Below are 12,848 nucleotides of genomic sequence, written 5' to 3'. Positions count from 1 at the left end.
TGAAGTACAAAGGTTTTTGGTCATAATGTGGTATATTTGGTGAAAAAAGTTTGCAAGCTTGAGATCGCCTTCCCAACTCTACTGCACGGGGGTGGCTGCATCATGTTGCGTGGGTCTGACCCAAGTCATGCAGTTGCATAGATCTACACAGTCAATTCAGTCTAGGGAAAATTGAATATGAATGATTTCTGTGCTGTAATTGTATATAAAAAAATACCTTGTAGAGGATAACAAGCAGAGCTTTGAGCCACATCTGCCGAATATGTGGCTTCAAAGCCCACAAAGAGCATCGAGGCGGCTGCTGAAAATAATGTCTGAGCTGAGGACAAGCACAGTACTTCAACACCTGGACCACCAGGGGGAGTAGCTGCTTTCCCAAACCGATATTGTAGTCCATCACCTAAAGGAAACCACATTCAGACTCACATTGTTTACACTACAAACACAATAATATGGAGCAAATCTGGGAAATGAAATTAGACTTCAGTCACTTGTGCAATGCCAGCAATGAAGGCATTGAAGCAGGTGGAGGTGCGCATCTTCTGTGGTGCAATCATAAAGCAGCCTTCTTGTTGGTCATAACCCAGCAGCACATACAGGTGCCTCTTAACGGTGTTAAAAGCCTTGGCGCTGCTGATGTCAGCGTCAGCGCTGCTCTGGTCTTTGGCCATGAATTTCATGAGCACCATGATCAGCTGGTGAACCGTCTGGTGGTCGATGCCGGTGTCCTCGGGCAGCAGGTCTCTGATAATGGTGTCGTCCTCAGGAGAAGGGGTCTGTCCTGCAAGAGGTGCTGAAGCGTCAGGGTTAAAGTGCAGGAGGAACCGTGCTACAGGGAGGGGAGAGGGCAAGGAGCAGCAGCGGGGGGTGGGTAACAGCACAGAGGTTGGGGGGTCAACTCAATCGGTTCAGGGATACGGAGACACCATCATGCAGTACACACAGTACAAAGAGTTCATGGGGTATGTAAATGGGAAAGACAAAAACAAATGAGCAGCAATCTGTTTCCAAATTTGAATTACCTTCTGTTTTCATTATGCTAAAACTCAGTTCAGTTAACTTAAGCATAAAACACAGTTTTCAATTTTTATGTCACACTTTTACATGTTAGACTGAATGTCTGCACTTGGTATCTCCCCCAATATAGTGAAATAGATAAGGTGAATGGTATGTTTCAGATTTGGGTTGCGGTTTACCTGGCACGACTTTCTCTATCATATCTCCAAGTGTCGGTGCAGATTGCTCTTGCCTTGTAAGCTTTAGTGCTAAAAACCACAGATGAAGAACAAAATTTAGGAAAATGTACAGGGGCCGTGGCACAAGACTCAGGTGCAAGCTTTGTGATCTTCGAACACAGGTAATTACTAAAACACAACCACTCATTGCTAATGGAAACATAGATGTTAAAAAACTGTGGCATGCCCATGCAAGTCAGGCCGTTCCTAAATGAATGGCATGAAAGGAAATTCCTTCTTTTTAACGCAAAGTGCAGCACCAACTCAAAACCTCAAAAATAGAACTTTATTGGATGCAATTCATAGAACTCGATTTAGGACATTAGGAGAAATCTCCAACAGAAATTTTAGATTCAAAGGTTTAGTTCTTGGATTTTGTGAAACCTTTGTAATGCTAAATACATTTAAAAATAAAATGTTTGAATGTTCATACAAAAATTGTGCTTATACTAGCAAGACAAAATTATTTAACTGTCTCTTGGTAAAAATTAGCGAAACGCCTTGGAATAAATAAATCTTTTATTGAAGCAGGAAAATGATGCTGAAACATTTAGAAGAATCCAGCCATTAATTTAAGAACAATCACTTGGTTGGGGAACCAATAACCACTGGCAAACTTGCTGTTCCCCAAACAAATGTCAAAAAGCAAATGTTTAAGTTTTTCTTAAAGGTTTGCTTTTTAGTATATTCTGAGTTTATAGGAACTATCTCTACGAGCTACTAACCACCAGGCTGGAAGAGAACCCAAATTTAAACAGCAAGGACAATAATGGAGGCAGAAATCTCCAAAGCTCACAGTTAGACAATTACAGGCATGAGAAGCATCTGGGGTGTGACCAGTTCTCCCTAAAAACCATTAGATGCTATTTAGTCGCCAATTGTTCGCATCCCAGGAAAAGCCTTTTTTTATCTCACTCTCAGTATATGTAAACGTGAAATTTCCACAACTCTCCTGGGATGTTGAACCATGTGCTTTGGTCAGATGAGACTAAGAATGAGCTTTTGAAGCAGGTGGGTCTAGCACTGCATGCCCACTGTTAGGTATGGTGGAGGATCTGTGATCCTATGGGCCATTTCTTTTACAAAGGCACTGAGAACCTTGTTAGAGTGCATAACATTATGAGCTCATCCCAGGATGTTCTTCATGGTCATCTCACTCCCCACCTAAAATTAAAGATTCTTCTTTTCTTACTTTTTATGTGAGATCATACTACTGCAATTAAAGACTTCTTTTCTTTTTTGTTTTTTTGAAGTATGCAAATTAAAGAGTATTATACTAATCTGCAACTGAGCTTTTAAATGTTATTTAAAGAGCAGTGATCTATGACAGCTAGAATGTCCTGACTACATGTTTGTGTACGGTAGCACAAACAAGGAGTTTCCCTAAGATTTCAGAACATTTATTTTCTGAAAAATAACTTCCTCCTCAGGCTGAAAAAGTTCTGAACTCCTCTTCTGCACAATACTCATCACTCCACAAGACTGGATAAAAAACGAAACTAAGCAGGGATGAAATGAGAAAATGTAGTCAGAAACCAAAGCAAACCTAAATGCAACAGGAGGCTGTTGCCCAATTTCAATGGTCATGTGTCCAAAATCAGGCTGAGACTCAAATAACAGAAGTGAAACAAAACCAATGCACTGCAAAAACCATCCTTCTGCATTTAGATTGCAAGTTGGTATGAATCAGATAGAAGACATTGATGTTGTAGAGAATTGAAGACCAAAACCCAGGTTTTGTTTGGCAGGGGGGGCCAAGTCCAGTCCTCGAGAACTACTTTTCCTGCAACATTTAGTTACATCTCTGCTCCAACACATCTGAATCAAACAAATGGCTCCTCTACCAGGCGTCTGGAGAGCTGAATGACCGAATGCTGATGAGGGAGTTCAACCACTTGATTCAGGTGTGATGGAGAAGGGATACACCTAAAGGTTCCAGGATTGTAGCTCTGGAGGACTGGAACTGGGCACCCCTGGTTTGGAGTAAGAAAAAATAAACAGCCTCCAAGACAAAAAAAGCATTTTGCACACAGAGCTTGTTGGAAAAATGAACAAACATTATCATATTTTAGTTTAAACAAGGTTTATGTTTGACTTTCTGCTATAGTGAAGATGATTCCTGTGATTGGTTTTAGTGTGGACAAAGGGAGTGGAAAGTTAAGGAATGTGGTCTGGAGTGGATCACTCTCTGGATATGACATGCTCATACCATATATGGGAATGACTACTTTTTATGTTGAAATCTTTGTAAGAAATGGCTCAACCAATTCCTGTTTTTTGCTTGTAAGAATGTGAGTTGTAAATAAAAGGCTGGTGCAAGGATTTATTCTGTGTGAGAAGGAGGTCGCTGTTTGGCAGAAGACTAGCTCACACTCGTGCCTTATTTTACACTTGTCTGTGTCTATCAGCTTTCTAACTCTAACAGAGCCCATAAAAGTCAACCTGTTTCAGACAATTACACAAATGGAACAACTATCACTATATTCTCCTGATTAATAAGTTGTCTTGTTTTCTAACTTTGTCTCATTTATAATGGGTCTGATTTTGTGAAATCTAATAATGTTTGAAGTCACATTTCTGCAGAAATATAGAGTTTCCAAACTTCAAACTCCTCCATATACTTATGCATGGTCCCTGCCATTCCATGCCTCCTAATGGACATACAAGGCACTTTCATGTCATAAAGCAGCGCTGTCAAACTCCAGCACTCAAGGGCCAGCGGTGCCCTGCAACTTTAAGATGTGTCCCTGATCCAACACAACTAAATCAAATGGCTGAGTTTTTGTCCTTAGCATGTAGTCTAGTTTTTCAGAGTCCTGCTAATGACCTGAATATTTCATTCAGGTTTGTTGAAGCAGAGAAACATCTAAACATTTTGTAGGACACCAGGACTAGGAGGTTCACTCCTGTGTCTTCAAAGGTCTTTGCAAACAGAGCTTAAATGGCTTCAGTGAAGTGAGGTTTAGGGTCAGACGGATTGTCTTCTACTACTCACGAAGTCGGTTGCTCAGCGACTCTGGGAGTGAAAAGGCCCGTTTGGATTCCTCCTGGCCTCCCTTTACGCTGTCTCGTAGCGAGCGCACGCTCTTCTGCTGGTTTCTGGCAAAACGAGCCCTTCGGATCTTCCACATTGCTGCATCGCTGAGGTTGGCTACATTGGTTCGCACAGCTGTGATCGCTGTCAAAAATAAAAGATAATATAAAACATAATCTGTGGAAATTACTGGCTTTAATTCTTCAAATGGGAATCTGACAGCTACGAACTTGTGGGAAAGGGAAACTCCTTGTTGCAATCCAGGTGCAGCTGAGCCTCCAGAGATAGTGTTTCAAAGCGGTTGACGAAAAACTCCCAGCTCAGAGCAGGAATGTCTTTCTTCATGAAGTGCAGCAGGAGAAGTTTGCTGAGAATGATCGGGCGATCCCTGACAACAGTGTCAAATTGGAAGTCCAGACACAGGCACAAACTCTGCAGAGCGAATAGGTGAAACAACAGAATTTTTATTATATTGCATATTAATCAAGACGTTGATGTACAGTTAAAACCAGATGTTGAGATACACGGTACGACCATTTTCTTCTCACTGTCTGACATTAAATCATCCTAAACATTTGCTTTCTTTGCTCAGTTAGGTTACCAATTTTTCAATTTGCTAAATGCTGGAGTAATGAGAGACAATTTATTGCTACATTCATAACATTCAGGAGTTTACATACACTAATATTAGCGTCCCTTTAAACAATTTGATAAAGCCACGATAATGATTGCATGGCTTTGTAAGCTAACATTTGAGTTAAATTACATAAACCTTTATTGCAGACTAAATTAGTCCAAGTAATAAAAACAAAGATAACACGTAGTCAGACACGTAAACATCAATCTTCAAGCAGACGAAACTATCACAAAATACAGAAACCTGTTCCAAGGTTTATAGAAGCTTGATGCATACTTTGTGTCACTGTGTGTTGCAACAGTCAAGGCTCCTGCTGTTAACTTATTTAAATGACACCTACATTTATCAGTGTCCCACAGATGGAAAAGTTTTGGTGTGAAACATGCATGGCAACTCGATGACTAAAAAGCCATTCAGCCAAGGAGAAAACATAACTCCAAAAAGCAACATAAAAAGCCAGATTACTGGAGACATTTCCTGTGGTCTGATGAAACTACAATTGTAGGGTTTGGACAAAATGACAATTGTTGCATTTGGGAAGAAAGAGAAAGCTCCAAGCCTGATAATATCATCCCAACTGTGAAGTACGGATGTGGCACCAATATGCTGCGTGGGTGTTTTCATGCAGGAGGGACTGGTGCACTTTGTTAAATAGTAGATATCATAAGGATTATGTAAAAATACTGAAGCAACATCTCAAAACATGAGCTAGGAAACTGGGACACAAATGGGCCTTCCAAATGGAAGTTTAAAGTTTAAAATACAATGCCATAAAATACTAAAAAGCAGGTGAATTTCTACATTTAAAGAATTGATTAAAAATAATTTCTCTCATCATTCTGGCCTTCAGCAAACAGAAACACTTTTGATAATCTCAACTGACCAAGAACAAGACATGTTTCTTCTGATTTAATACATTGAGGAAAAAAAAATGTTATGTGTCTTTTTGCACTTTGTATGTAAATGTCTGTATCAATTAATAGATACTGTATTAATAAATACTGGTAATCTAATACTAGCCGTAGTCCTTAAGTTTATAAAGAAGATCTTCAATACATTTAGTTTGCAACTGGTTGTACAATGAGCGACACTTATGTTTCCTACATATCTGTTCCAAAAACACTTATTTTCTACACTCAGATCACCTGCAGCGCTGGCCTCTTGATGGTGTCCAGCAGCAGTCTGGCCCTGGTGGCCACAGCGGGGTTGACATCCTCCACGGAGGCCAGGAAGCAGCAGAAGGCGTGGGCCAAGGAGTACTTCAGCAAGTGGTTTTTGGTCACAGCACTGATGTCCAAGAAGCGGCACAGCACCGCCACCTTCTCGACTGGCAGGAACGCACGAGTGAAAAATTACTTATTATCAGGAACACAGACAGAGTACACACTGTAAATAAGAAGAAACAAGCCACAGCACGCTCAAAAGCAAGTCATATAATAAGGATGCAGAGATTAAAACAAACGAATTAAACTAGAAATATATTTGTTATTTTCATCATTAAAATCTATAATTTACAAAGAAAGGTGAAACTGAATTTCAGCCTTAATGTGTGTATTTATCTGTACATTAATGGCCAAAAATAACAAGTACTGTAATACTTTTCAAATGATTATTTTATTTATTAAGGGATAAAAATGATCCAAGGGAACCTGGCCCTATGTGAAATAATAAGTACCCTTTTGCTAAACCATGAACTAACTTTTAACCACATTTATGGTTCAATATAACTAGCTACACTCTGGCCTGATTACTGCCAGACCTGCAGAATAAAAAAAAAAACATGAATAGGACCTGTCGGGCAACATGAAGTAGGCTAAGAGATCTCAAAATGTCACACGTCATGCCTGGATCTAAAGAAATTCAACAACAGATGAGAAAGCAAGTCCTTGACACGGATCAGCCTGGAGAGTCTGGAAATGGAGAAAACATGGAACAGTGATGAACCTTTCCAGGAGCAGCCAGCCAATCAGAAGTATTTAATTTCATGTATTATCATAAATAACATTTCTGAAGGCAGATGTTGGACTTTTCACACAGCTGCAGTCATTTCATATTTTTATTGAGTCCTTACTTTGAAACTGAAGCTAAAACACATTTTGACCCAATTTTATAAGGACTTAATAGAGCATTTATTTAAAAAAACAAATTATAGACCATTCATTAATTAACAGTCAATTAATTCAATATTTTGTGCACATGAGCCTTGTTCTCTGTTCTTCTAATGATTTTACAGTTTTTGCATAAATATTGTTATCCCTCTGAATGAAACTGAATAAAGTATTAAAATCCAGGTCAACCCCCATCTGAAATGATTATAACAAACTAACTGCTAATGCTTCAGTATTGAACTACAGTTGTTTAGAAGAACCAAACCAGCAGGATCTTCCATAGTTGAGCCAGTGAGGGACTTGGTGAGGGACCACTATTTAGTTTTTGTCTCTTTTTTTCTCTTTTGGTTGTTTCAAAAATTAGAGACACATTTTTGTGGCGTTTTGTCCTGATTTTTTTGTTTCTATAAAATAATTAAGTAGGAATTGCTCTCCAAGCCACAAAACTCTGGCAAAAATAAAAGTCAAGGTAAATTTTAGGGACCATAACATTTATTTTTCGCCAACAAATTTGCAAAACTGTTGTGTTGTACAATTTTATCAACAATATCATTAGCTTCATAACATGATTGTCTAAGTCATAGTTGAACGTTTTCAGCAAGATCATTATATTTTTAGCCCTAAGCCAAAATATGACTTAGGCAATTATGCAATGGGTCCTAAAATACACAAAACAACTTTTAGTATATCCATTGGCTATTAAACGTTTAAACACACCTGTTAAAATGCAATGTTTTGTGATGTAAATAAACTAGATCATTGTAAATAATTCTAGAACATTTTCGAACTTTAATGTGACTTTTTTCTGTACAATTAAAGAAAGAAAAAAAGGTAATCTGCTGAAGCAACATTTTATTTAATTTCAGTATTTGGTCTCATTATTATAGTAAGTTTGATTAACCAGAAATAAGCTTCAGCTGTCCTAACAGGACTTCCCTGACATTTTTCCACTTGCATCCTTTACCTATAGCCATAGTTTGTAGAGGTGACAACCACTCTGAAGAATGTAACTGTGCAAATGTGTCAGTTGGCAGCAAGCAAACCAGAGGGAAACAACAGTGATTTTACAGAAACTGGTGGCTTCTCCAAAATGGATGAAAAGATGGGACAGAAAATGGTCAAGGCACCTGCCAAGAGGTCAAAAGCAACACTGAAGAACCTGCAGAGATGTCCTCCAACTGGTTGTGTTCTACATGTGACAACATTCTCATGTTGCTGCATGAGACTGGACAAAGATGTGGGGCTTTAAAGAGATTTTCCTTTTGTTCCAAAAGAAAGCATTACAAATTGCAAACCAGTGCTTCATTCATACTGGAAGTTGTTTTTCTTTGTTCTTCTCCTGCTTGTGATAGCCATCAACATTTCTACTGAAAAAACATAGTGGTTAACATCAGGCGTAACCCTTTTGCAGTATTATTATTATTTCCCTCTTCGTGTCTACATGTTTTTCCATCTGGTCCCGTCATTTCCTGTCAGTGGGTTCCTGTTTATTCAGCGTCAGACATTGCGACACTCTGGCTATCAGTGCTCATGTAAGGAAACACTGTTTGCTCTTTCACCATTGAAAAAATAAAGTTTTTCCTCACTGGATGTTTATAGGTCAATAGGTTGTAAAGACACAGGAAACACTAATATGTTTATTGTGTAACGCAAACAAACCCTGGGTGACACCAGTAGAAGACTATTCTTTGGTTCCGTTTGTAAAAATACTTATCGTAAAAAATCAAATACTTGCCTGAAAAGATGATGTTTAATATTTTATACAGGTCCTTCTCAAAATATTAGCATATTGTGATAAAGTTCATTATTTTCCATAATGTAATGATGAAAATTTAACATTAATATATTTTAGATTCATTGCACACTAACTGAAATATTTCAGGTCTTTTATTGTCTTAATACGGATGATTTTGGCATACAGCTCATGAAAACCCAAAATTCCTATCTCACAAAATTAGCATATTTCATCCGACCAATAAAAGAAAAGTGTTTTTAATACAAAAAACGTCAACCTTCAAATAATCATGTACAGTTATGCACTCAATACTTGGTCGGGAATCCTTTGGCAGAAATGACTGCTTCAATGCGGCGTGGCATGGAGGCAATCAGCCTGTGGCACTGCTGAGGTCTTATGGAGGCCCAGGATGCTTCGATAGCGGCCTTTAGCTCATCCAGAGTGTTGGGTCTTGAGTCTCTCAACGTTCTCTTCACAATATCCCACAGATTCTCTATGGGGTTCAGGTCAGGAGAGTTGGCAGGCCAATTGAGCACAGTGATACCATGGTCAATAAACCATTTACCAGTGGTTTTGGCACTGTGAGCAGGTGCCAGGTCGTGCTGAAAAATGAAATCTTCATCTCCATAAAGCTTTTCAGCAGATGGAAGCATGAAGTGCTCCAAAATCTCCTGATAGCTAGCTGCATTGACCCTGCCCTTGATAAAACACAGTGGACCAACACCAGCAGCTGACACGGCACCCAAGACCATCACTGACTGTGGGTACTTGACACTGGACTTCTGGCATTTTGGCATTTTCTTCTCCCCAGTCTTCCTCCAGACTCTGGCACCTTGATTTCCGAATGACATGCAGAATTTGCTTTCATCCGTAAAAAGAACTTTGGACCACTGAGCAACAGTCCAGTGCTGCTTCTCTGTAGCCCAGGTCTGGGGAATGCGGCACCTGTAGCCCATTTCCTGCACACGCCTGTGCATGGTGGCTCTGGATGTTTCTACTCCAGACTCAGTCCACTGCTTCCGCAGGTCCCCCAAGGTCTGGAATCGGCCCTTCTCCACAATCTTCCTCAGGGTCCGGTCAACTCTTCTCGTTGTGCAGCGTTTTCTGCCACACTTTTTCCTTCCCACAGACTTCCCACTGAGGTGCCTTGATACAGCACTCTGGGAACAGCCTATTCGTTCAGAAATTTCTTTCTGTGTCTTACCCTCTTGCTTGAGGGTGTCAATAGTGGCCTTCTGGACAGCAGTCAGGTCGGCAGTCTTACCCATGATTGGGGTTTTGACTGATGAACCAGGCTGGGAGTTTTAAAGGCCTCAGGAATATTTTGCAGGTGTTTAGAGTTAACTCGTTGATTCAGATGATTAGGTTCATAGCTCGTTTAGAGACCCTTTTAATGATATGCTAATTTTGTGAGATAGGAATTTTGGGTTTTCATGAGCTGTATGCCAAAATCATCCGTATTAAGACAATAAAAGACCTGAAATATTTCAGTTAGTGTGCAATGAATCTAAAATATATGAATGTTAAATTTTCATCATTACATTATGGAAAATAATGAACTTTATCACAATATGCTAATATTTTGAGAAGGACCTGTACATTGATCATGAAAGGGGCGCCCACCATGCTTTGAGAATCACTGCTCTTCAAAAAGTGACCACTAGGTGTCAGTGTGGGATAAAAATTGGATGTGAGAAGCAGCCAGAAAACCTGTTGGGTGTCATTTCTGACTAAAATATTTCAGAAATTAACGCCAACGTGTAAATTTCGAATTTCTCACCAGCTTCAAACCGAATTTTCCAGTCTTTGCTGTTGAAGTTTGTGTTGATGAGCTTCCAGAAGATGTCAGCTCCATTGGACAGTGAGAGTGCATGGAGAAGCTGCGGCACAGCCAGTGAGGCCAGCTGGCAAAACTCTGACTTCAGCATAGACCACAGGCTGAAACACAGGACACACAAGTAGTCACAGAGTTATCCAAAACCAACAGTGTTTCCATGAGAAGTCCTCTCTTTACCTGGGGATGAGCATCTTCTCCTGGATGTAGCCCAGGAACTGGGAGTGATCCTTGTGAGCCAGATACAGACACTCTCCATGGAGGCACAGGATCTTCAGACAATTCAGCATGTTAAACAAGATGTCGGGTTCCTCAAACTTGGACATTTCCTGTCAAAACAACAAACATGCATGATTAAAACGATCAAAATGCATAAATCAAAATGTAGTGAGCCTTTGTGTTTGTGATCCTTGGCTTTGGTCATTACAGATTCAGAACCGTTACCTGTAGAATAGTATATATCAGCTTTAAAGACCCGGGAAGCTGCTGATAGGAGAACTTCTTGTCAGAATTGTTCTTCATGGCTGGAAGGGAGAAAACTACTGAACACAAGGCAACAAAATGTAAATACAATGTTCCTGTAAACTAGGCTCTGGTGTTAAATATCATGAAGAGACTGCTGTAGAGTGGATATGAGTTCTAATTTTAACTATAACCAAAAATGTATAATGCTGAATCATAAACAGAATAGCTATGAACCTGAGTATATACAAAAATAAGTTTTTAATTGATTATTTTATCATTTTAAACCAGCATGACCCAGTGTTCCCCCTAATAACTAACTGTGCCACACTTAGAGGTAACATCTACAGTGCCTTGCGGAAGTACTCGGCCCCCTTGAACTTTTCAACCTTTTGCCACATTTCAAGCTTCAAACATAAAGATATAAAATTCTAATTGTTTGTGAAGAATCAACAAGTGGGACACAATTGTGAAGTGGAATGAAATTTATTGAATGTGTCAAACCTTTTAAACAAATACAAAACTGAAAAGTGGGGTTTGCAATATTATTCGGCCCCTTTACTTTCAGTGCAGCAAACTCACTCCAGAAGTTCAGTGAGGATCTCTGAATGATCCAATGTTGTCCCAAATGACTGATGATGATAAATAGAATCCACCTGTGTGTAATCAAGTCTCCGTATAAATGCACCTGCTCTGTGATAGTCTCAGGGTTCTGTTCAAAGCACAGAGAGCATCATGAAGACCAAGGAACACACCAGGCAGGTCTGAGATACTGTTGTGGAGAAGTTTAAAGCCGGATTTGGATACAAAAATATTTCCCAAGCTTTAAACATCCCAAGGAGCACTGTGCAAGCAATCATATTGAAATAGAAGGAGTATCAGACCACTGCAAATCTACCAAGACCCGGCCGTCCCTCTAAACTTTCATCTCGAACAAGGAGAAGACTGATCAGAGATGCAGCCAAGAGGCCCATGATCACTCTGGATGAACTGCAGAGATCTACAGCTGATGTGGGAGAGTCTGTTCATAGGACAACAATCAGTCATACACTGCACAAATCTGGCCTTTATGGAAGAGTGACAAGAAGAAAGCCATTTCTCAAAGATATCCATAAAAAGTCTAATTTAAAGTTTGCCACAAGCCACCTGGGAGACACACCAAACATGTGGAAGAAGGTGCTCTGGTCAGATGAAACCAAAATCAAACTGTTTGGCCACAATGCAAACGATATGTTTGGCGTAAAAGCAATACAGCTCATCACCCTGAACACACCATCCCCACTGTCAAACATGGTGGTGGCAGCATCATGGTTTGGGCCTGCTTTTCGTCAGCAGGGACAGAGAAGATGGTCAAAATTGATGGGAAGATGGATGGGGCCAAATACAGGACCATTCTGGAAGAAAACCTGTTGGAGTCTCCAAGAGACCTGAGACTGGGACGGAGATTTATCTTCCAACAAGACAATGATCCACAACATAAAGCCAAATCTACAATGGATTGGTTCACAAATAAACGTATCCAGGTGTTGGAATGGCCTAGTCAAAGTCCAGACCTGAATCCACTCAAGAATCTGTGGAAAGAGCTGAAGACTGCTGTTCATGAACGCTCTCCATCCAACCTCACTGAGCTCCAGCTGTTTTGCAAGGAAGAATGGGCAAGAATTTCAGTCTCTCAATGTGCAAAACTGATAGAGACAAACCCCAAGCGACTTGCAGCTGTAATTGCAGCAAAGGGTGGCGCTACAAAGTATTAACGCAAGGGGACCGAATAATAGTGAACACCCCACTTTTCAGTGTTTTATT

At 39.9% G+C, this 12,848-nt stretch overlaps 1 protein-coding gene across 2 annotated transcripts in view; it reads right to left on the bottom strand.

The window, feature by feature from the left end:
• Positions 1-12,848, bottom strand: part of LOC124855318 (protein unc-79 homolog) — a 63,505-nt gene that overhangs the window by 19,862 nt on the left and 30,795 nt on the right. The window contains exons 21-29 of one of the 2 annotated variants that reach the window (XM_047345071.1): positions 11,028-11,107; positions 10,764-10,912; positions 10,530-10,687; positions 6,052-6,233; positions 4,500-4,701; positions 4,231-4,413; positions 1,197-1,265; positions 492-829; positions 218-400 (exon numbers count right to left, since the gene is read on the bottom strand). In XM_047345071.1, coding sequence (XP_047201027.1) covers positions 218-400; positions 492-829; positions 1,197-1,265; positions 4,231-4,413; positions 4,500-4,701; positions 6,052-6,233; positions 10,530-10,687; positions 10,764-10,912; positions 11,028-11,107 — 1,544 coding nt within the window. The remainder of the gene's footprint in view (positions 1-217; positions 401-491; positions 830-1,196; positions 1,266-4,230; positions 4,414-4,499; positions 4,702-6,051; positions 6,234-10,529; positions 10,688-10,763; positions 10,913-11,027; positions 11,108-12,848) is intronic. The other variant, XM_047345072.1, reaches the window with a different exon arrangement.

The sequence above is a fragment of the Girardinichthys multiradiatus genome, chromosome 19 (genome assembly GCF_021462225.1).
Source record: "Girardinichthys multiradiatus isolate DD_20200921_A chromosome 19, DD_fGirMul_XY1, whole genome shotgun sequence".
Classification (NCBI taxonomy): domain Eukaryota; kingdom Metazoa; phylum Chordata; class Actinopteri; order Cyprinodontiformes; family Goodeidae; genus Girardinichthys; species Girardinichthys multiradiatus.
The sequence above is the reverse complement of the archived record's forward strand: the minus strand, read 5'-3'. Positions and strand labels throughout refer to the sequence as shown.